This window comes from Ambystoma mexicanum, chromosome 6p, assembly GCF_040938575.1.
Source record: "Ambystoma mexicanum isolate Mex_15411 chromosome 6p, UKY_AmexF1_1, whole genome shotgun sequence".
Taxonomy (NCBI): domain Eukaryota; kingdom Metazoa; phylum Chordata; class Amphibia; order Caudata; family Ambystomatidae; genus Ambystoma; species Ambystoma mexicanum.
The window spans coordinates 1,303,479,598-1,303,503,919 of NC_090935.1; the positions used below are offsets into that span (position 1 = coordinate 1,303,479,598).

The following is a 24,322-nucleotide window of genomic DNA, read 5'->3' on the forward strand; positions in this document are numbered from 1 at the left end:
TGAAATTTCCCCATTCAATTGCATTGGGATTTGGGATATTTTAGGTGGGCAACAGTAAAAAAAATAGCAACTTTTTTTTAAAGGAAAATATGAGTCTCGCACCTGAATCAGGAGGGTTGGTATGTATGCAAATATTGATAAGCAAGCTTAAACTGTTGAGCCCATGTAAATGGCAGCGGTGCATGGTATAAATGTCAACAACATATTGGGCCTCATTCCGAGGTTGGTGCTAGTCATGGCGCTGTTAGCGCCATGACTAGCACCATTACCGGTACTGTGTCCGCCCTGGTTCAATGGGGACTTACCGGTCTAGTCCGACCTTTGCAGGACCGGTAAGTCCCCATTGAAAATGTCAATCCCATAGCTCTCAACCATTTCTGTTGCAAAGGCGGGTGAAATCACCCGATTTTGTTTTTGGCGGGTGAGACGCCCATTGAAATGAATGGGCGTGCAGGAGGCTTGGCGGGTGAGTCAGCCCTTTACAAGGCGGGTGACACCCGCCAAAAGCGTGTGAGTTGAGAGCTATGCAATCCCCATTCCCATTTGAGCCCCCATAGGGCTCAATGGGAATGGGGAGGGTGCTAATAACGGTACCGTGAATTATGGTACCGTTATTAGCTCTGAAGTCCCTTTGCTGGTCCCGTCCTTAACGCCTGCTAAAACCAGGCGTTAAGGAAGAACCCGCAAAGGGACCTCGGAATAGGGCGCAAAGGGATTACCGGCACCGGTGAAATTACCGGTGCCCGGTATCCCTTTGCGCCCGGGTCGTAATGACCCCCATTGATAGCTATTATTCTTTGGCATGGATGTGTGCCCGCCTGTGGTGTTCTAGTCTTGCACGAGGATCAGAGGTGGCCGGGCAGTTTCAGACGAACAGAAACAGTAAGCGTGGAAAGACACCCATGCAGACATGCGCTTCTCTGTGTCTGCTGATAACTCCCACTGCGAAGATTAAAAGTTAAATTATTACAGATAATTGTGATTACCTGCAACCTATATAAACAATAAGCACGCTTCAACACCTTTACGTTCTCAGAGCTTTTATTCAGTAGATACTAAAAACATCACGCCCTCCTTTCCTCTCATTGGGAGGCATGTAAATATATATATATATATATATATATATATATATATATATATATATATATATATATATATATATATATATATATATATATATATATATATCCGCTCCTTACGGCTCGGCTACCTAAATCTACGCTAAACAAGTCTTTTTTCATAACTTCGGAAATCAGCTCGACCGCCTCACACCTGCCCCAAATACAGCCCTGGACCTCCTCGGCCTGAGTCCCTAACACCACAAGAATGTTTAGGACCCTGCTTTCTGTCCGCTTTCTATTGCAATTGATGACAGAATTCACGTAGCATCGCGAGATTCAATAACATCCTTCCTCCTCTCGCGGTAGGTCGGCGGAGCTATGTGAATTCTGCGGCCGGAAGTTCTTTCTCTTTCCGGCGGCAGATCGCAGACGTGCTGCGAGGATGAAGGTGAGGCGCTGGCTTTGACATTTAATAAACACTGGTGTCTGAGAAATAAAGCAACCGTCGAATAAAGAGATTTTAACAGGTTGCAGCCAAGAGCTTCAGCAGGCGCCGCAATGCGATGCCGAAAAGGATGGAGGCGGATAGTGAAAAAGGAATTGGGCAAACCAGGTCCCCCCTCCCGCGTTCAAAGATGGCAGCCTCCTGGTCGAGATACAGAGGAAGGCTTGTCCTGGCGTTAGACAGCTATTAGAGCTGCAAGGACTGCTTCTAGGACACCCTCTATTGGGGACTTCTACAGTGCATGTGGGCGAGGCATGGCAGTTAGAGTGTCCGGGTGACGGGGCCACTCGTGTGTACTTGCTTGTAATATCCCGACCTCCGGTTTCATTTCCTACTGCGTAATCTGATGCGAATGCCAACCCAGACAAGCTGTTTGGGGCAGTGACTTTTGGTTCGCGGGGTCTCTGGTTGGTGTAGTGTGCCAACTCTGCAGTCGTAGACATACGTTCAAGAGCAGATACGTGTCACTTTTGAAGGGAGCCCTTTTTTGGAGCATGCCTTATTAGGTGCTTTACTTTTGTAAAAACATTCTTTGTTTTGTAGTCGGTGCAATTGGGTTACTCTTTATTGCAAAATGTTGACTTGTATGTTTCTAGGTGTAATAAGTGTTCTGTGTATCGGCAACTGCTGGGTGTACACTAAACACGGGGCAATTGACTACCTGAAGCAACACTATGCGTATGCATTTATTAAATGTCCCGGCTAGAATGTGAACTATTGGTTCGTGCGTGGTGTGTTACGGTGTTTTTGACTTGATCTGGCGTTTCAAGCCCCAAACGGTTTAGTTGCCCCATCCGCACTCATTTAGCTCTTGCTGGTAACCCGAAGAGTGGTTACCCTCGTGCCAATGTCTACTAAAAGCTGAGATTGGTTGCGTGGTCTAGCTAGTGGCATACAGATGTGCCTGACAAGAAGTGATAGGAAATGAGTCATTTAAACTACCTACCTAGTGTTGATCACGTTGGAAGGACAACATAAGATGGATGCCCCTCGGAAAATAACTGACTTCTTCCAAACTCGCTGCAAAAAAAAGTGCACAAACACTGGGTACGTTTAAAAGAGAAACCTAGCACAATAACGCAAACCTACATGAGGACCAGACATGGCATGTTAAATCAAAGCGTTTATTTTGCATTATATTTGGTCGGTTCTCCTTTACATGTCTTATGTATGGGACCACTTGTATATAACCTACATACCTCTTGTACTGTACTGTAACCAATGTATTTCGCCCAGTTACTTGAGGGTCAGGTGCGGTATATAAATATTCAATTCAAAGCACATATTTGCTTTTCTTGTCAGTCATCCACCTGGTCTTTATTTATTTTTTACATTTGTAAAAAAATTTGTCTGTGCTTAACTGCTGAGTCTTTCACTCTATTGCCGGCCAATTCCTGTTGATTACAGAGACTGGTGTTGTTGGCCTTCCAATTATGTTGGGGCTGACAAGTACTAGCATACAAGTAAAAATCCAGGACTGGCTTACAAGCCCACTTGGTAGCCATGCGTATGAGTAGCTCCTCTGGTCCCTCACTCCTGATACTTTGCTCCCCTGTGTACTTTGGTCAGTCAAGCCTCTGATCCATGGGTTGCTAATCCTCCGGTCTTCAGGGCATATTGTCCGTCACACGTCTGCTTGCACATGCTCCCTTGTGATTTGTTCCTCTGGTGCTTGTCATGGTTGACTTTGTCAGTTGCTAGTTGATGGTGCATTATCCTACTACACCGTCCCACAATCCTGTGCAAAACGCAAGTGGTGCTACAGCTGAATTGCCTTGGAGAAGTCCGTGGTAAGGCAGAAGGGACTATTTGTCATGGCTTGGTGTTGCTGATTTAGCAACCCTCTGAGTAGAGCCACCGCTGAGCAAACATTCAAATGCAGCCCTGAACAAAAATTCAAATAAACCTGTTAAGCCAAAAAAAAAATTCCCATCCTCCATAGAGCAGTCCCAGGCTGCAAAATGATAAAAGCCTGAAAAATAACCCTTTTACACCACTGTAGCATAACAATGTCATTTGTCGCATAGGTTCATGCGGTTGTACACCTGGCTTTGAATTTCATCTTTCCATAGAAAGCAACCATTTTTTTTTTTGCATCGTGACTGTTTAACAGGCAAACTTTAGTGTTGCTTTACATTTCGTGTAAGTGGACACCTCTTTGGTAGGTAACAAGCCTTCATTCAATGCAACCAAAATGCCTAGAAACATACCCACGAAGGAAGTGCTGGTGATAAAATGGAGTAATTGCAGATCTTTAGGGGCACAGTCGGTGACGTTTCGTCAGGGGGAGACGAGGGCCGCACACAGCATAAAGCTCAACATATGATCAACGATGTGGGGCAAAAACGTGCCCAGAGCCGTATATAATAAATGGCAACACTTTATAACAGCTGTCCACCACTATATGGCTATGCATTGCCTCGTGCTTAATTCCACAAACACGGAACTCCTTTGACTGCAATGCCAAACCCTCCTCTCTTTCAGGAATCGAAAGTACGATTTGATAAACGGGAGCTAAATGCATCTCCTGTGTCAACCATTAACCTATGACGAGGAAGCTCACCGCGTTCCGCAAATGTGACTTGCATAAAATGCAAGCATATGACTTCGTACTCTAAGACCCCCTGTGTATTGATTAAATGTTGCATCAATGTGCCATAATGTTGTTTGTCCCAAACGCGCACACATGGGCTTGTCCGTTCGGCATCACTTGGTCTGGGGAGACAAGAGTAGCTTCTGGTAGCAGTTGGTGTAAAGCGAACCAGGCTCTTTTAGGCCCCATTCCGAACCTTCCTATTTTCCCCATTGACCGCCTCGCGTATGGCTTGCAACCTTAAACTCGTCCGGGTCATCACATGCGCCATCACTGCAACCAGACTCCTAAATATAGGAACAATCCGACGCCTTGCGCACCACTCAACGAAAGTGACCTGTGTGCTGATTTCGCTCCTTTTTCCTTACCGGCCACTCCACTTGAATGTTCTCTATCCTTCATCGGAAGTATTTAAACCGTGGCTCGTGCCTCAAGCCCTACTTGCAGTGGCAGGCATGCCCTCCAAGCCTTCTGGCCTCCTTTCCAAAACTGCACAACCCACTTCTTCTGCATTCAGTATTGGGACCACTCCAATTTGCAAATGTGTAAATACTGGCGGCAGACAATGAACTCAAGATGGCTCCTTTGCCTGGTACATGTCTTTTTTGCTTCACCGCCCAGGGCACCTTTAGGACTACCTCAATTTGTAAGAGAATAATAAAGCAGGCAATACAAGTGACATCCCGTTAAGTACAAATGCACTGCATATCAGTTTGATTTGCGGTACACGTATTAGCTGCTCCATAATCTTTTCTCTGGGTCTACACTTAGTTAATGGTACTTTCTGTTTTTGAATGGGCACATCAGAACTGGTTAACATTAACGTGATGTATATAAACAAATCTTTTAGTTATAACCTACTAAGCCTACGTGCAGAATCTCCATCCAACATTAGAGCAGCATTTACAAAAAAAACTGGGATCATTCAGTAGTGTGCTAGAGTCGGTAGCCCCTTTGTGGGCAGTCCCCATGCTTCTTATGCCTGGGTAGGTAATCTGCACCTCAGTAATGTGATGCTGTGCACAGGAGGCTGTACTACATTTGTGGGCGTGGCTGCTATTGTTTTGCATGTGGTTTTTACTTCCTGTAATGGGTGCGGATGGACTAAGAGTGGTATGGAAGCAGACCTGAGAAATTCCATTGGTCCTTTTGATTTGAAAGTACTTGGGCGGCTGCTTCGTGGAATTATTTACGCCGAAAAACGGGTGTTTGTGCGCCATTCTGCCCGCAAATCCCTGTTTCACAAGTGGGGATTTGCGGGCAGAACGGCGCACAAATCCCCGTTTTTCGGCGCAAATATCATGAATCGCCACGTTAATTGTATAGCATATACTTAGCCCAAACGGCAGTGCAGTACGTAGTACAGCGGGTTGTTGTATCCAGAGCTGGGCTGGTTATAGGCGGCTACCCTACTCACCATGAACAAGTGACAAATAGATGGTCAGGGAGGATACACCAAATACATTTAGAGTAAAGTTTATTCGGTTGTCCAATGTGATGGTACCGTTGGAAATAGGGGCATGATCAAAACTAAAAGGGGTTGATAGTTACTCCTTGTTCCTAAGTAAGGAGTTGATTCTCGGGTTATATCGTGTATAACACGAGAATCCCCTTTAACTCATGCTGGACTTCCTTTGCATCTTGGTACTCACGGCGGCCCTGAATCATGCTGTTCCCGTCTTCACCTTGTATCTTGCCTTGCAAGATTGTTACTGACTTCTGCAATGCATTTGCGCTCCCCTCTTGCTTCTCCACTCTTAGATGTTCTCTCCCTTTTCCTATCTCCTCCCCTTACTTTCTTCTATGCACTTTATCAGAATTGTCCCTGGACCTAGTATGATCGCAACCTTGTCTGTCCCCTCCCAGCACTATCTGAAATGTCGTAGGGCCTAGTATGATCATGTTTTGTTCCTCCCCTCCCTTTCTGCCCCCCTCTCCCTCTTTTGTTTTTCTCAGTCTCTACCAGAAATGTCAGGCCTAGTACGGTAGTCGCCAGTCTGTTTTCATTTCCTTCCCACTCCCTCCCTTATCTATGTTTTAGCTCTTGCACTAAATGAAAGGTTGTCAGGGTGGGTATGGTAGTTAATTTCACATCCTTACTGTTCACGGCCTGTAAGAATGTCACTGTATTTTCCCTTTTTCCCCTCCCTTGCCTTGAAGCGCTTTGAAACGCATTGTGTATTGGAGATAGGAAGAGAAACCGCACTCGCCGCAAGCCATAGATGGATTTTTTTTCAAAAAAATTACAATGCTGGTTCTGCAGATGTTTGTACTAATTAAGTGGATATCGATTTCTTCCCGTGCTGCGCATATTTTCTTTTGCAAGCAGCCTACCTATTGACAGCCAGGTCATCGCGTGTTAATTTTATACTGACTTTTATGGGTTTTGTTTACAGCTAAACATCTCCTTCCCAGCCACTGGCTGCCAGAAGCTCATCGAGGTTGACGATGAGCGCAAACTTCGTACTTTCTATGAGAAACGTATGGCCACTGAAGTTCCTGCTGATCCACTGGGCGATGAGTGGAAGGTGAGAATTTTTTTTCCCTCTAAGGATTGTTTGGTCGATCACTTGATGGAGAAATAATACACTATTTGTAGGTGGAGATTCAGAACATTGCTGTCGAGTTTGCGATCTCATGTCGGCACTTTAAATGACGTGTTTTTTTTTTTTAATTATTTTCTTGCGCAGGGATATGTTGTCCGTATCAGCGGTGGAAATGACAAACAGGGGTTTCCCATGAAGCAAGGTGTCCTGACCCACACACGAGTCCGTCTCCTACTTAGTAAGGGGCATTCTTGTTATCGCCCACGAAGGACTGGTGAACGCAAGCGCAAATCTGTCCGTGGCTGCATCGTTGATGCCAACTTGAGTGTTCTTAATTTGGTGATTGTTCGAAAAGGTGGGTTATATGTTTGAAATTCCTAAGGTTCGTTTGCAGAACACTGACATGGTTTAATATCTGAAATGTACTTAAATTCCGAAGATGATAAAATGGGAACTGTTCAATCGGTACTAATTAAAAAAAAAAAATTGCCCCTCAAGTGTTATGTTCTTGAAACTAGAACTTCACGTTTTTTTAATGCGTTTACTTCTGGTTGTTCTTAGCACGGTAAAATAACGCGTGTAACAGTTAAGGGTTTAAGCATGGGGTTTGTTAGTCCGGGGAGTGGTCTTTGGTGCACGTGGTGTCGATATTTTAAACAGGAGTGCCTTTATGGTGATGTTTTGCCTTTTTAGGTGAGAAGGATATTCCTGGCTTAACTGACAATACCGTTCCTCGTCGTCTTGGTCCAAAGAGAGCTAGCAGAATCCGCAAGCTGTTCAACCTTTCTAAAGAAGATGATGTTCGTCAGTATGTTGTGAGGAAGCCCCTGAGCAAAGAAGGTAAGCCTAAAGAAACTAGCACTCTGCCCCCCGCCATGTTGTGTGTAGTTTTTAAACAATATATATATTTGCTGTCGAAGTGTGGCGCCTTGTTGATGCGTGTCGGGGGCGGCTTGTCCTTAATGGGTGCCACACCAGGGAACAGATTACATGCTCCAGTGCTGCCTTTTAGAAACTGTTGAAGGACAATGTGGTTTCCCTTTCAGTTCATCGTTGCTCATACCCAATGAGCCATGGCAGGCTGATTTTGCTTCCCCAGCCGTGCAATTGGCACATTGGGGATGCATGCTAGGGAACTGCTGGCCTTGATGTGCATGGGTGTCGTGCCTGCACCTCCTGGCACATTAGGTCTCCCTGGGTGGCATGAAGGAGAGGCGCCAGCCCTCCATAACCTCCGGAAGATCGCTGGTTCCTGATTGTGAGAGGATGGGCCATCCTAGCATGTTATCGAACTGGGCTGTACATAAGGACAAACTGCATGCAAGGGTTTGTATATGCGAGCAATGAATGTATCACGCTGTTCTCCCGTCCCCGAATATCGCTCATGTATTGTGCGCCACACCAAGCCATTGTCCATTGCTGCTTTTTGCCTTCATGCTAACAATTCCGTGCTAATTTTTCTGACTTCACCTATGTGGGTGAGTCAGTCCAATTCTACTGGTGTCTTGCATAGTGATGTCCCCACACCGTGATTTGAGGAATCCCAATTTTGCACCCGTCTATTCTAGCATCTTGATGTACCCCCCTGCACCGCATGGTGATTTTCCCACTTGTGCACACTAAATGTCGTTCTTCCAGCCTAGTGTTGTATTGATCCTGATCACCTTCGTTACTCCTGCATTATTCTGCCCTCCCTTCTGTTACAGCGCAGGGTTCGAAATTGAGGGGCGCTTGGGGCTATTAAGCTCCTGTGCCTGAAACCGACACCTAACTGGAGCTATTTTTATCTCCTATGGCCAACTTGTGCCTTCCAAACATGTAAATGTGACAAGAGTATTTGAGAATGTGTTAATAAAGAAAAACGAGTACACATCTAATACACATTTAAACACACAGGTTCATACAAAATGGACACAAAGTTAACAAGAATCTCTGGTCGCTCCTGGTCCCCCTGCGGTAGCTGCTGCCCGACACCCGTGAGCTGGTTTTAGCTCCTGCTCGTTGAATCTCAATTTCGAACCCTGCACTTGCATGCCCCAAATTGTTTTAAGGCTTAGTAGGAACGTTACTGGTTGTCTTCCTCTCCTGCTCTTCCCCCTCCGATTGTACTGCACTTGCATGATGCAACTGCCTCAATCAAGGTCTAGTAGGAACGATCTTGCATTGTTTTTCTTTCATGTTCTCCCTGCCCCCCTCCTTCCCCCCATTTTATTTTGATGTGCCTTGAAACTGTTGGCTGTATATACTTATGTACACTTATAAAAGAGGCACATTCATGATATACATCTGAAGTGAATGTTATGTTAAAGGATATTTATAACGTGCACTGTGGGTCTCTGGCGTATCTGAAAAGCAAGGGGGTAGAGTGAGTTACTGAGTGGTGAAAAGCACCCGATCTGTGATGTGAGCTGTGGTGTGCTGTTAGCTTCAGTTTGGTTTACACTGTTCGCTGAGCGTAGTTTTTTTGGTCTAGTTTTGATATGTTGCTCAAGGCTGGGTGTGGCTTGTTTCGTTGCAGTGTAGTGCGTGCAGTTGTGCAATGAGTAGGCAGAGGAATGAGTTTTCTTTTTCTTTGTTGGCAATCGTACCGCCTCCGCTTTGGTTACCTGTGGTACGCGTCCCTGTCAGTTGAGCAATTGTGGTGTGATTTTGGGGGGTATTGGGGCTCTCCCTCCTATTTTCTGTCCCAGATTGTTCTGCAGGGCTATTAAGCAGTGATGACTCCACCCACCCCCATGTTCAGACGAATGGATGTCTACACCGCTTGGCATATCCTGGTGTTCATCTGCCATCGTCTCCCTGGGGCCTTTTGGGTGGGTGGGGGGGCGTACCTACCTGGGCCCTGTGGTTTCTGTTCAGTTGCCGCTCCCCCCCCCCCCAACCCTTTGCCCTATATCTGAGGCTTAACCTAGGGCGCGCCCTTCTCTCTCGTTAGCCACTGGTGGGCACACTGGGAATAGGTGCACCGGGTCTCCCTTCCACTCGTCTCTCCACCTCCCTGCACTTGTCGTGGTACGGTCTAGTCCTCCGTCTTGGAATTGTGTATTCATTCCGAGCGGTGTGGGCGTTGCTCATTCATTTCAGTTGTCCAGTTCTGAGTTGAGGGGCCAAGTTTTTTTTCCCTCCATGTTTTGGCTTTCACTCGGGAGGGGTGTTGCACATTTCTACGACTAGGCAAGACAATATTGGTCCACGTTTTTTTCCTTGTGCATGGTTCGGGTTCCATGCGGATGTTCTGGATCTGAGTGTTCTGTTTAGCTGGTAAATGGTGATTTTTCTTTTGTAATTCCGCTCCATGGCCGTGGATTGCTTTGTGCGTTATGCATGTTTTGAATGTGATTGTTTTTTTGACTGGCAGCCAATGTAGCATCTTTAGCAAAGGAGTGAGGTGCTCCCCTTCGTGAGTTTAAGGAGAAGTCTGGCTGCTGTCTTCTGGGTTCTGTCTTCTAAGTTGCAGTTGCATTCCGAGGTATGGGCTGTTGGCGTAGTCTATCCTGGCCAATGGGGAGATGGTGTTTTGTGTGTAAAGGAGAGGAATGGTGGGATCTTTTTGATCGTAAGCATTTCTTGATTGTTACTTACAGTTCTAGGGTTAGTCCATTGTGATTGCAAAGTTTTCCTATTTTTAATGGTGTGGTCGCTGTTCCTAGTTCTGTTGGCCAAAGTATTGGTTGCTTTCCTGGTTTGTTCTGTATAATCATGATTTCTTTCTTGCCCGGGTTTAGTTTGAGGTGGTTTGTGTTCGTCCATTCGTAAAGTTCTTTCAACCAGTCTACTAGCATTATGTTCTTTGAATCTTAGTTTTGTAGATTTTGGTGTCATCTGCGTAGTTGTAGCAGGTGAGGCTTCCGTGCCTTTTGGTGAGTGGAGTGAAATAGATGAGTAGGAGTGGGCATATGTGGGATCCTTGCAGTACCCCACCACAGGTCTCCCGCTGCGTGGATTTGAATGCTTTTATCAATACGGTTTCTGTTCTTTCGGATAGGAATGATTTGATCCAGAGCAACGCTGTGTTGGTGGTCCCTATTTCTTAGTCTCTTGAGGATGTTTTGGCTGGCTGTCGGAAAAGGTCAAGTAATATCGGTGCTGAGTTTGTGTTGGAGTCTGCATTGGTCTGTAGGTCATCCCAGACTGTAGTTTCAGGGTCGGTGTGGTGCAGTCTGGTTGATTGGCCTGCTTTGTATTATCTGATGTCTGGTTTTTATTTTTGAAGTGGCCTGCAAGGTTGTTGCATAGTTTTTATCAAGATACAGGTGTGTTGTTGCAACTAGGTGGGTTTCTCGTTACCTTTATGATGAATAGTTCTTTTTGGATGTTGGTTGATATTGTGACTGTCGTAGTATTTCTTTGACTTCCTTTTTGTATGCTCGGATTTGTTTGTGATGGTGTGTAATCTTTTATGCCGGTCGTAGTTTTACCTCCATTCTAGTTCAGAGTTTCTGGGTGGCTTATTTTCACTGTACAGATGTGGGGATCTTGCCACAGCTTTCTTTTTTGTAGGGATGAACAGTTTTTTCCCGGGAGATGCAGTCTATTGTTTCGGCGCTCCCTTTCTGGATTGTCTGCTTTTTCATCTAGGTCTGTTCCGTCCAGGCTTGCCGTTGATGGTTTTCAAGGATTCCACCACTTTTGTTACTGCTTTAGATAGTATTCCAGTTTCTTTTCTAGATCGCTGGGAGCTTTTTCTGGCTGTTTTGGGTGAGTTGTCTGGTAGTTGGATCACAAATATGGTATGAGGTGGACGCCGATAGTACGTATTATTGGAGCAGTAGAGCTCAGAATTTTGTTGGCATAGAGTTGAGTCGAGTGTCCTGCTGTGTGTTGCTTCTTTAACCATCTGGCATAGTTTCAGTGTCTCGCGTTGCTTAATTAGATTTTTGAGTTTGCATTCTCCTTCAAACCAAGTCCACGAAGATAGTCAGGTAGTCGTGTTTGATGGCTCCTTTCGTTGTGGCTTCCATGAAGGTCTACAAAGGTTGCGTCATAGGTCGGTGGTCTATATAAGTATGAATGTGAGGTTGTTTTTCGAGTCAGCTGTCGGGCGAAGAAACAGGTATTAGCTGTTTCTGATGTTCAGCAGGTCTATTTTTATTTTCAGGTGTTCTTTGTAGGCTATTGCAAGTCCTCCTTTCCCCAGCATGGGGCCTGGCATGGATTCACATGCTCATGAATATTCCCAGTCATCAGACCGGAGGAAAAGGACTGAGGATTGAGGAATGTGTTTGCAGAGGACATACCCTCCCAGTGCCTCTACTTTCTCCACCCGGATCACAAGGAAGTGGATTGGGCGATCTGTCACTTGTTTCACCAAGTGCCCCGCCATGGATCGGCATAGTAGATTGGCGGTGTGGCTCAATGCCAAGACCTCTACCCTGTGTGGCAAACGGGCATGCCTCACCAGGACAGACGGTCCGGGGAGCGTGCTTCGAAGTCCTTTTGGGGGTGCTTCATCCGTGGGGACCCAAGACGAGGCCAAGCACTCCAGTCGGTTTCTGTCGGGATCGCCGCACAAGCGTGTATTGCGATGATCGGGGCTTGCTCATCGTCATAATCTGCCGCCATCTAGTCGGCTAACCTGGGAAGCTGCAGGAGAAGGACATGGCACAGTGTAAGGTGTCTGACCTAGCCTCGAAGGCCCACATAGTCCAGGCAAAGTCAACTTCGACAATCGAGTTGGTGGCAACTGCCCTCTCTATGTATGCCTAGATCTCCCCATTGACTCTGGGGGCACACTTAAAACAGTAAATGTTAACACTGCTGTGGTGGCATACCTCCAGTTTTTGCTTTTGGTTGCCATGCTTTGTATTTTGTGTGCGTGGCACTGCCGGGTTTGTGTGTACTCTGTAGTGAGTGCCGTTGTGATCAGTGGCAAAGTGGGTACAATGTCTGGATGGTGGGTTAGGGAGCTGCCATGTTTTGTGTATCGTGTTCCTCTATGTGCCCAAACACCCAATACTTATGGGGGTTTGCTTGTTTTTCGTTTGCATTTCTACATTTTTCACTTATTTGGGGCATAACGCCAGTGCCTGTTACACTAGCTGGTTAGGTTAACTGATATTTGTTCTATGCCCATCACCACTGGGGTGGTCTTGTAGTTCTTGTCCTAGTCCTAAAGGTTGTGTATTGTGACTCCACCATGGTGTCAACCGACCGTAGTGTGGGTAAGAAGGAAGAGGGACGAGTGGGGGTTGGATCGGAAGGACTGTCAAACGAGGTCAGTGAGGCATTTTTTGAGGGAGTATGTTTGTTATAGTGGGGCTGTTTCTTTACTGTGATTGGGAAGTGTGAGCAAAGCTAGTCCAAAGTTAAGCATATAGAGAAAATAGAGGGTCTAAAGGCCAGCACAATTTTTAACTTGGCAGCTTGAGCACTTTTAAGCCCATTGCACATTTCGTGTTACTAGCCATCTGCAGATCTCCACAGCCTCGGTTATGATTACTTTCTCCAATTCAGACTTCTGGTCCACTTTAACGGATCAACGCTCACTCAAGCTTTCGCACCCTTTCCCGCCATCACCTCCTCCCATTCTGTTGCTCTTGCACCTGCTTCCCCCCCCCCTCCCCTCATACCCCCACACCACAGGCAATGGAACAGCACGCCAACTCCCAGTATAAAAGCTGACTTAACGTCTCAGGTGTGATGGCGATTGTAGACTTAATGATTGAGGTGCAGAGTATTTGTTGCCTAATGTCGGAATCGAGACCTGCCTGTACTGGGTGCACCCATGTAGTAAAATGTATAACCATTATTACACCATTATATACCCTCTGTGGACTGGAACTGATCAACAAGTAGGCAGTCGCCATATTAGCGAGGATTTTTTTTTTTTCACCATTGGTTGTCCCCATGTACGCGGAGAGGACCATAATTTATCGTCTAGTTTTTGCTGCATCAAACTCTGAATCGCTTGAATCGAAACAACCGACTGGGGATGGAAGACCTTGCTCAACTTCACACCGATCCGGTGCAGATAGGGGGTTAATGTATTCAATTTGGCAATTCTAGAATACCCCAGTTTCCTCCCCGCCCCCTCCTCCCACCACATCATTTGTTTACTTAAATGGTACCGTCTTACTCTACGGTCCGCAGGCCTTCTCTTTGATGGACGATTCCTGCGCCTCATTAATTTACTACTTCTCCTGCTGTCCCCACTCTCCCCTCCACGGCTTCCTTGCCTGCCCCTACTGTCTCCCCCCTTGGCTACCTTACTCTCTCCTCCTTCCTCTTCTGCCCCCCTTTAGGCTGCTTCTACACCTCTGCAGGGTGTACCTCCTGTTTGTATCCCTCCCCAAAAGTCTTTAGGACGGCATCCTTCTCCACATTGCCACTCTAAACTCTCACTCTGCTGTCACACTCCTGACATCTGCTGCATCCTGGAGGAACTTGACCTCTGTCTGAGACATGATCACGGCCAGCTCTGTCACAAACTTTGACACGCACCTACCTGATGGTTACAAGATCCTCTCCATGCCCAGATTCAACCATTCCAGAGGGGGTGCAGCCCTGATCTTCCCTGTGTGGATTCCTGCCTCTCTCATACCTACCCTGGCCTACTCTTTCTGAGTGGGTGTACCTCTCCTCTTACCTCCTGGTCTCAACCACTCCACTCCTCCTTCTTGGAGACTTCAACATCCACCTGGATGCTCGTCCTTCCACTGGACTCTTTCGTTGCCCCTGTGACTCACGCTCTATGCTCCCCTCTGGCCTGACTCACTCTGCAGGGCATACTCTGGCTGCTCTGATCTCCTCAGACCTTCCCCTTTCGAGCCCTCTCACCACTCCTCTCTCCTGGACTGATCACTTTCTCCTTTCCTCCTATCTCACCCTCTACCCCTCGGTCCAAGCCAACCCTCTCTCTGACACCTACCTTCTCGGTCATCCAACCCATGAAGCATGTGTCAGTGGAGCCTTTCGCCTTACGAAGTCTCGTCAAACCAGGTTCACCCCTGTTCCTCCGAAACCATCAAGTACCACATTGACATATTGGCTCCTGTCCTGGCTGATTTATGCAAGCACTCCTTTGCCACTGGAGTTTTCGACTCCCCCAGAAGCACTCCCCTTTTTGCACCTTCTTCTTAATAAACACTCAGTTAGCCGGTCAGGAAGGGCCAGCAATCGTCCATCTCCATCACTCCTTTTCTAGGCAACCTCCTGGAAAAGCTGTCCATCTCCCAGCTTATTTTTCACTCTAAATATGTAGGTTAGCTCCATGACCACCAGTCTGGCTTCAGAGCTGCCAGAAGCACGGAAACTGCGCTCCTGAACATCTGTGAAGACCTGCTCTCCAACATTGATTCCAGCACCCCCTGCGTCATCTTACTTGATCTCTCTTCTGCCTTTGACCCGGTCAACCATGCCATCCTGCTCAACCGTCTCCGTGATAACCTGGGCATCACCGATCAGGCCATGGCTTGGCTGACATCCTTCCTCAGATAGACCCTCCAGGTCCAACTTGGGTCCTTCTTGGGTCCTTCCTCTCCTCTATCTGTGGTGTTCCCCAGGGGTCTAACCTCTCACTGGCTGTTCAACCAATGCCTGGCATTTCTTGCCCACCGCATTGCCACTCTGCCCCAACTTTCTGTGCTATGCGAATGAACTCCTTTTCAGGCTCCCTTCTGCCACCTCCTCTCCTGACTGTCCGCCATCTAGGAGTGGTGTGCCGCCAATGATCTCTGCCTTAATGCCAGTAAGACAAGATTTCTCACCTGCTCCCTCCTTTCCTGTCGCGCTCTGGCTGGCCTCTCTTGGCCCTCTTCCTGCTCCCACCTGTGAGGCCAAACCTCGGCCATCTTCGACTCCACTCTTTCCTTCTCTCCTTTACCAGCTGCACCTCCTCGCAGGTATTGGTATTTTTCCATTCCTCATCCCCCCCCCCCCCCGCACCCCCTCCCCTTGTGCAATCTCAATGTCACCTGGCCCAGCAGGATCGCTGTCTGTCTTCCTTCAGTTCCCCTCCCATGCCTTGTCGCACCTTGAAACACTTGTGTATAGGCACGTATAAATGCCATATATCACATTCGCACTTAGGCTTTTTCCATATACGCATTTTATGTTTTTGCCTCCAACACCCCTCATTTAATCATGGTATAACTTGTTGATCATGGTATAACTTCAGATTCACTTGTAAAGGGACAGATTGTGTGTGTGGCAGCTGCCTTCAATGGCCAGATCGAAGATTGCTGCTGGGTTTGTAGCCAGTTTAAACCCAGAGTTGTGAAAGAGCGCTGTAGCTAAGCACTAGGCTGCATATTTCATGCAGGCTGAAAAGGCACTGGCCTGAAAGTAGACCTTGTAGACGAGCAGCATTTGGGTCGCCGTCGATCCAAGGTGGGAAAATCCTCGGTCTACTCTGCAGGGCTGACATCTAGCTGTGTCACGGAAACAACTCTGGTATCCACAAGACTACTATACTGTATCTCAAACACGAAGCTAGAACTAGATGGCATTTGCTAAAGTCGAGTATTGAATGTTTGAAGCCGTCCGGTATTGCTTGCTAGTGAATCGAAATTGAATCACATGCCTCAGAAGACAAAGATTACTTAACCCCAGTAATCGTTTTTTCTGTAGCTTTTATAGGCCTAGAATCACAAGTAACCACCCGTGAACTATCAGGAGTGGTACTTACATTGTAGGGATAGTGGTATAGGAACGCCCCTGCTGAGGCGCCCTTTTAAAAATTTGATTAATCCTCCAAGCCAGCCTCCAGGTACCTGTCTATGCAATCGTGCTATTCTAAAGCAGTTACAAGCCACGAAAAGATTACTGCTGAAGTAATGTTTGGCTTACATTAAGTACTCCATGTTATGTAAGAATTCATAGCATAACCATTTTTAATGATGGCATTCTCTCCAACTTTGAAATGGCACACAATTTTGGACTGGGAGATTCGTTGACAGGGTGGTGTCCATCTCCAATGTATGTCTGAAGCCTAAGATGTGGAATTCCCAATTTGCGAGCGAGTCAAAGTTGCGTTTTTAAGTTCACAAAATGAAGTTCTCTGGTAACCAGTGATGGCAAATCTGCACACTCCGATTCTTTGGTTGGTACATGTCCACATAGTGCAAATGTGGTTAACGGGTGCCCACCAATTTCTTTTTCCTATTGTACCCAGTCCTATACCTCAATTTCATGTCGCATTACATTGAATACGTTTTACACCTTTGCTGAGTGTTTAATGGATTGGCAGTAATGCATTTTAAAATGAAGTGTCTGCACCAGCATATCCAGCAAGTACATGCAGTACTTGGCTCCTGTGCCCCTGCCCCTCATTGGCACCTCATGTGATGTCACCCACAGACAATTCCACCTATGCTGGGTTACCTAGTTGCTGGTATCCTTCCACACCCCCTAAAAACAAGCATCTGTACTTGGTGGCATCCATTCCCCACAAACTGGCATCTATAACCGACTGTCAAGCCTGTACAATCCTCTGCCTCGGCCAATAAGTCTCCCTTTTCTATATATCCCACGTAAAAATGAACGGAATTCTGGAGCACTTGCAAGTTTGCTCTAGACCGATGAGAGCAGCAGAATCGGTACTTCTGTCCATATGGGACGGCCTAAAAATAAATGCACACAACAGAACCCAATCTGCCCTCATACTACTTGACATATCGGCCGCGTTCGACAGACTAGCGTTCGACAGACTAGCCACAAATTAAGACTGTGGGAATGTTGTGTACCGAACCGGAAGAACTTTCCCTGCTTTTCAACATCTACATGTCCCCCTTAATGAAAATCATTAGAAACCAAGGGCTGACCGCCTATAGCTACGCAGATCCCAATGTGCACATAGCCACAACCCAAGATCCAAACGCCCTCCACAGCTGCTCATTGATGTATGCATCTGGATGACGACCAATAACCTCGTTAATCCCGACCAAAGCATATATAATCTCGTCCCCAGAGGACAACGCTATGGACACACAATTGGGCTGTCCACCTGGCATGGGAACTCAACCTGGTGCATCGGCCTTGGGTTAAAAAAAAAATAATCTGGTAATACTCGTGGACAACAGACTCAACCAAGAAATGCTTATCCCTCCACACTTGGTGGGATCATTTCCCTGCCTCTCATTTCCATACAGCCCTTGCGATCATCTCCTTATCAATAGACTATACAAACAGCCTCTACTACTTTGGAATTCCGGAATGGCTCACTTAAACTCCATCCAAAACACTACAGCAAGGATACTACTGAGAAGCGATCACATCACACCCGCCCTGAAGTCTACACTGGCTTCCATTTGAACGGATTATAACACAGGAACGCGCTGGTCTTGGAAGCAAGACCACAGAGCTACAGAGGTTTGAATCCTGGATCTGTGCTTGGAAACCAAACTCTGGTATGCTATTGGGTGCTTTAAAAAAAATGCATTTAAAACTAAAAAAAAACTTAAGTCCTCTGCATAGCCCAAAAATCTTGCACGGACAAGGAGCTGAATTCCTCCAGGCCAAGATAAACTGCTACCAACCACGTAAAATCCCAAAATCAAGTGTCTACCTCCAAAACTAAACCATACGGAAAAATAAATTTAGAGCATTCGTGTTCCTGTCCAATTGCCATCTATTGAACACAATCGGAGTTGATAACAGACTACCCCTCACCTTCAGACAACTACTGAACACCTGGATTTTCAACAAACCGGGATTGCCATAAAATGGGCACTCCCTGTGATACCAACGGGACCCACGATAGTCCAATGACAGTATAAATTCTGGAACCAACAATACAACCAACACAGTGGACCAACTTCTAACCCTCCCTGCTCCCGAATCCTTTACAGCATACATCACACCATTTTTACGAAATCTGTCTGATCTCTCAAAAGCGCACATGAAACTAGCTGCTGCAAACTTCCCAATCACTGGACCGGTTCCTTCCCGATAAAATAGTGCCAATCTAAACGCACCTAGAAGGCAGACTTGCACGAAATGCCAGCCCCTCCTGGTTCTAAAAGCACCAACAGAAAAGCGCAACCTCATCCTTCACCGGGCAAACCAACGGTCCGGGGGTTACGGCAAGCTGCTTCGTTTTTTTTTTTTTTTTTTTCCGGGTCCTTTGTCCTTCGTATTTTATGCAAGTCGTCCCCGTTCATTCCAGCCTAGCTGTCACTCACACAGCAGGGTGGCTGTCCTCCAAGGACAGCCAGCCGGCCAATCGCCTTTTGGGTGCATTCCTGTAACCAAGGAGACTACATGGAGTTTTGGGAACCTCCCTCGCTTCCTACCCTGCCAGACATGCTTGAGCCAGAGGCGCGTTTCACCAGTGAATCCCACCAAAGACAAAAACCCAAGGGGCCAAACCTGGTTTGGCGCGCAGAGTAAATCTCAAGCAGGACCTTTCCAACAAGAGATGGCGAAAAAAGACCAGGGCCATTTTGACAAAAATGGGCACCCATGGGTGCAATACTGCAGCTGCAAGGGTATCCTGCGGGGTAAACATAATGGTAGGAAAAAGTAAACCACTGCCACCAGTCATTAATTGTATAACGGGTAACATAAAATTGTTACATGAGAAGGTAGACCAAGGGGATACTAAGTAACCCCTCAGCATGTAAGATTGGACAGGGTCTACAAGGAGAAAGTACAATTTTACTTCACTACTCTTGGAAGCGGTATTTAAATGCTGCACTGAGGGTGCTGTGTCCGTGTAAAAAGACGGCGTTTGTCAGACTCCAAAACCTAAAGAAACACAGGGTTGGTTCAAATTAAAATACACGAGTGGGGGGAAAATGTCTCCCTCTCCACGATGAAAATTCAGTACTAGTCCAGCAAAAGAGCTGGGGGTCTCTATGCAAAGCCTTAGTAATGCCGGTCTACTTTGCTGAGCATCTTTTATTTTTCCAGTTCAAGCACTAGTGTTGTATAGATTCAAGAACAGTGGTCAAGGTTCACTGGCATGGTAGTCTTGCAGACAGGTTGTGCTTGGCCTTGGAATGCTACTTTGGGCCACATTGCTCACGGAGCTGGGGAAAAAAGACATGGGCACATCTAAGGCCGGCTCTTTGCTTCATCTGCCTGCACAGGTTCACTATCTGTGGGGCTGATGGTGAAGTTAATTTTAACAAATCGCAATGAGTTGTAGTCTTTGGGTAGGAAGTTAACCGTCTAGTAATTCTGCACACATTGCCTGATAGACCATGATGCAGACTGGTTTGAGCTTATTGGAATGTTTGTGGGCTAGCAGAGATGTCTTTATATTTGTTATTGCTGGTGTTAAAAAATTGGGGGGGGGCTCCTGTAATTTTATGCGAGCTGAGAAGCTGGCATTTGCGAAACAAGATATTGGCAGTTTTTATGAAATTTATTTTAGGGAATTAATTTCATGGCTTATGCTGTATTATTTGAACAGACATAAGTTGACCAAGTTCTATGTTTAACAACCTAGCGTGACGTGTACGTTCCTGGAAGGTAGCGTCAGCCTAGCCTGTTTATCCGTTAATGTAGGCGGAGAAAGGTTGCTTTATTTGCACAAAGCTATGACTGTTTTTCGGTTTGCTGATTTAATACTGAAACTTTTGAACGTTTTCCCGATTGTTTAGGCAAGAAGCCCCGAACAAAGGCTCCCAAAATCCAACGTCTGGTGACTCCAAGAGTGTTGCAGCACAAGCGCAGGCGCATTGCTCTAAAGAAGCAGCGTACCAAGAAGAACAAAGAGGAGGCGTCCGAGTATGCCAAACTTCTGGCAAAGAGAATGAAGGCAAGTGATTTGCGGTCTTGCAGACTACCCAATCGCCCAATGTGCCTTGTAGAATCTTTTTATTTTTTATAATCTTGCTCTTTGTGCAAGCAGCATAATATATTTTATTTTTTTACTCAAACATTGGTGATCAACTTCAAATGTGTATAAGTGAATCTGTTCTGTTGAAATGATAAATGTCAAAATTGACACATGGAAAGGTGGGGTTTGACGTCCGCTCAAAAACAAAGAAAACTACCATGGTTCCTTAAAGGGAAATTATTTGTACGGTTCATCCAGAGTTGCCAAGTGGTTGGTCCGGGTATAAAATGAGCAGCTTTTTATTCCCAATTTACTCGAGCATTCATCAACCAGTTTCAAGTGATGGGGTAATTAACCAGTGGTGATACATGGATGCTGAAGACTGAAGCCTCCCTGTTGTCTTTTTTAAAGTGTGGTTAAAAGTCTGTGACTTGGGTGATACTAACTTGGTGCAGCAACTACAAGGTTCAAAACCACTTAACCCAAATGTGCTGCCCCGGGATCAATAAGCAAAGTACTGTAATTTCTTACTCTTGCAGTATTGCCTCGGCGGCACAAACATTTCATGTGTATAAACTTTATGTAACCCTGTTCATAAGCCCACTTTATTTGTTCAAGCCCTGCAAAAAAGTTACTTTCTAGATACTTCAATTCTTTGGGCACAAAATAGATAACTTAATCATGCATCCAGGGTTAGGATGAAGAGCTATCCCTCTTAAGATGCAAGTTTCCCCATGCATGTCCACCCCATGCATTGACATATTCGCTTAAGGCAAAGCAAGACTGCGTTAAGGGTCGTCATTCAAAGGATTCATCTGACATTTGACATCCAGAGACGGCCGCATTAGCTGCAGCTCGCTCAATAGGGGCAGTTTCATTTTTGTCTATTCTATACCGTGTCTTTGTTAATCTGAAAATCTTTCCTTCACAAGCATCATGATCCTGTTCCTCTGTGGCACACTGTGTTTCACGCACTGAATTTGTTGTTCGGGAGGGGGGTGGCACTTGCAACATGTGATGGGCTCCCTTATGAAAGGGGGGAGAGGGGGCGCACCGGGCAGTGTCCTCCACTCCCTTATATCTTTGCTCATTGGAACAGGGATCGAAATTAGTATTGAATAAGCTGGAGGGAAAAGCAGCTCCTGGATATCGCGCATTAACCAATGACCAGGCGCTACCAGTAACGAGATGCTAGCACATAGCCTTTCGCAATTCTGCCTTTTACATAAGCTGCTTTTAATGTCCTAATTTATTTTATAGATCGTCCCAAACGTACATAGTTGAATTCATGTGTTTCTTCAGCATCAGTTGAGCCTGGGGAGCCAAAAGTAGCTCGCAAAACTATTTATGTAAAGCAAACCAGGCTATAACCAGGCTGGGTAGCTCCTACACCTTAAATTTGGACCCCGAACGGCTATAAAGCCCATCTCCATGTCATTTTTTCAGGGATTTCCTTAGTCTGACCTCGAAAATCTCAGTTCTAGTCTGCCTGAATTCCCTTTTGCTCCAAACCAGAAGTGGTGCCCTTAACATACGCAGTGTCATCTGTGCGCAATGGTCTTAGTAATTTGCTCGACAAATACCTTGAGTTGCTTCCCAGTGGTTTTAACTTCAGAGCCACTGCTCATTATTTTGCTATATATTTATTGGATATTAATGTGCCTAAACAGCAGACAGTGTTCCAAAGCCCCACAGGACATACATTGTGGGTGGGAGTGAACAGGTATGACATCGCAAGCAGTCCTACTAGGCCTGGTCATTTGGATCGGGGGAGGAAGCTTGTGCTAGGTGTGTGCTAAGGGGAGGCTGGGTTGACAAGTGTCAGGGGAGTGCAGGGAAAGAGGGTACACATGCTAAGTGTGAGGGTAGGACTCTGTAGGGGTGTAGTCCCCACCAGGCGAGTTCAGGGGGGGAGCCCGATGGAGTGCAAGTGCAGGTTTGGGGGCAGTGGGTGTCGGGAGAAGGAAGTGCTTGGGTAGACACGTAGACAGAGCGAGGAGTGCATGGTGTCCTGTGGGACTTCAAGGGAACAAGGCACCCAGTCAAAACGCTGCAGAGGGGGGTGGCATTGGCCAGGGAGGGGGAAGGGAGATGGAAAGGAGGCTCTTGAGAATCTTCTGAAACTTAATGAGATCTGGCACCAAACCGGGGGGGGGTGGGAGGGGGTCATTTCCGAGGAAGGCTTCTGCGGAAGAGGGATCTTCCCCACCCCTCTATGCTTGTAAAAGCGTTTGCTCTGCTGTGAGTTGGAGCTAGAAGACCGAAGGGCTCTAGTGGGGAGGTTTTTAGGGAGTTGGGAGGTAGCTGGGCACCAGGCTCCAGAAAGCCTTGTGGATGATGCAGTGTCTTGGACTTGCTTCTCGCAACAACCAGGAGCCAGTTGAGAGCCATTGGGGGGGGGGGGGGGATGGATAAATGCAGTCCCTGGGCTTGAGGCCAAGGATGTCTTGCATTCCTATTCTGCATTAGTTGAAGGGGGTGCAGGGTCTACGGGAGGTTTAAGGCAGATTGAGGAAGAGGCTGTTAGTAGTCCAGCCTAGAGGGGATCAGAGCTCTGGAGACAATGCGTTTCTGGGGGAAGGTGATGAAAGGCAGACTGCCTCTGCGAAGGTGCAGCTGAAAGTGGGCCTGCTTGGCAAGGTCCATAATGTGAGGAGAGCGGAGTCAAAGAGGACACCCAAGGTTTTATTGCCTCGCAAGATGGTGCGGGGCCCATGGAGGGCGGCAGAGAGTATGAGGGAACAGGGGTCCCATTGAGAAGGATCTGTTTTATTGGCGCTGAGGCATGGTGTACTATAGGAGGGTGAGGGAAGCTTGAAGGAGAGCTGCATGTCTGCATAACACCAAGTGAGTTGAGAAGGACGAGATCAAATGGGTTAGAGGGGGATGGTAGATTTTGGAGAGCCGCTGCGAGAGGGTGGAGCCCTGCGGGACGCCGCAGGTGGAGTGTGATGGGGGAGAGAAACTGGCCCAGTGAAACCTGGGAAGGTTGCAGGTCCGTCCAGTGCCAGGTCCTTGATGCCAGGGATATCACGGCAATTTATAAGGGTTGCATGATTGACTGTATCAAAGGCAGAAAAGGGTCGAGAAGGAGTTACTTGAAGGTTTATACAGTAGACCAGTCCAATTATATTGTATAGTTTAAATCCTTTGTTACATAACCTTTGTTCAACGCTGACCACAGCGCTGGAGGCATTTTTGCGAATTCTATGATCCTGTTAGATTAAATGATTGTGTATGATACATTGGTATGTCTGTAAACTTAAAATTTTGTAAAGCCATCTCTCGGCAAGAAGAATTCTGTAAATGCGGCAAGAAGAATTCTGTAAATGCAGCAACGACAATGTGCTTTGGTCTTGTGCTACTTCTCCCCTTTAAAGGCCCCTTTTTGCCGCTTGTACATTAGTACTGTACAAACCGCCTTCCTTCAAGTCAGCGAATTGTTGCACTGCCCAATGATGCTTGTATTTACTTTTTTTCTGATCTCTCCCTTTAGGAGGCCAAGGAGAAACGCCAGGAACAGATTGCAAAAAGACGCCGGCTGTCTTCGCTGAGAGCCTCCACGTCCAAATCTGAATCCAGTCAGAAGTAGAACACTTGTGCACAAACAAAATAAACTTTTTTTTGTGGTCAAAACTTCTTTTGTTTGCTTACCATGGATTCGCATATTACGAAGTCTATGAAGGTTTTCTTTGTAATTATATCTGTTAAACAAAGCCATGCACCTATTGAATTTCACTGCCAAGCATTGAATCGCTTTTTTTAAATTAGCAAATACTTCAACTATTAGAAGTGCCAAATCACTTAAACATAGATAAGCGGCATGTCCTTGAAGCATACGGTCTTATGCAACCATCACAAGAAGTGGGTTTGTACCCACCATTCTGCTTTACT

The 24,322-nt window shown here is 46.5% G+C and overlaps 1 protein-coding gene across 1 annotated transcript; it reads left to right on the plus strand.

Annotated features, from left to right (window-relative positions):
- Positions 1-1,383: 1,383 nt before the first annotated feature.
- Positions 1,384-24,064, plus strand: RPS6 (ribosomal protein S6). Its single transcript, XM_069625960.1, has 6 exons — positions 1,384-1,509; positions 6,556-6,687; positions 6,850-7,060; positions 7,399-7,545; positions 20,250-20,407; positions 23,925-24,064. The coding sequence occupies exons 1-6, from the start codon at positions 1,504-1,506 to the stop codon at positions 24,018-24,020; spliced, it is 750 nt and encodes a 249-aa protein (XP_069482061.1). The 5' UTR covers positions 1,384-1,503; the 3' UTR covers positions 24,021-24,064.
- The last annotated feature ends 258 nt before the right edge of the window (positions 24,065-24,322 follow it).

What these genes read in the sequence shown, in the direction of transcription:
- RPS6 (XM_069625960.1), top strand. An exon ending in CACTGGGCGATGAGTGGAAG is followed by an intron (nt 6,688 to 6,849) that starts GTGAGAATTTTT and finishes TTTCTTGCGCAG; the next exon opens with GGATATGTTGTCCGTATCAG. An exon ending in GAAGCCCCTGAGCAAAGAAG is followed by an intron (nt 7,546 to 20,249) that starts GTAAGCCTAAAG and finishes CCGATTGTTTAG; the next exon opens with GCAAGAAGCCCCGAACAAAG.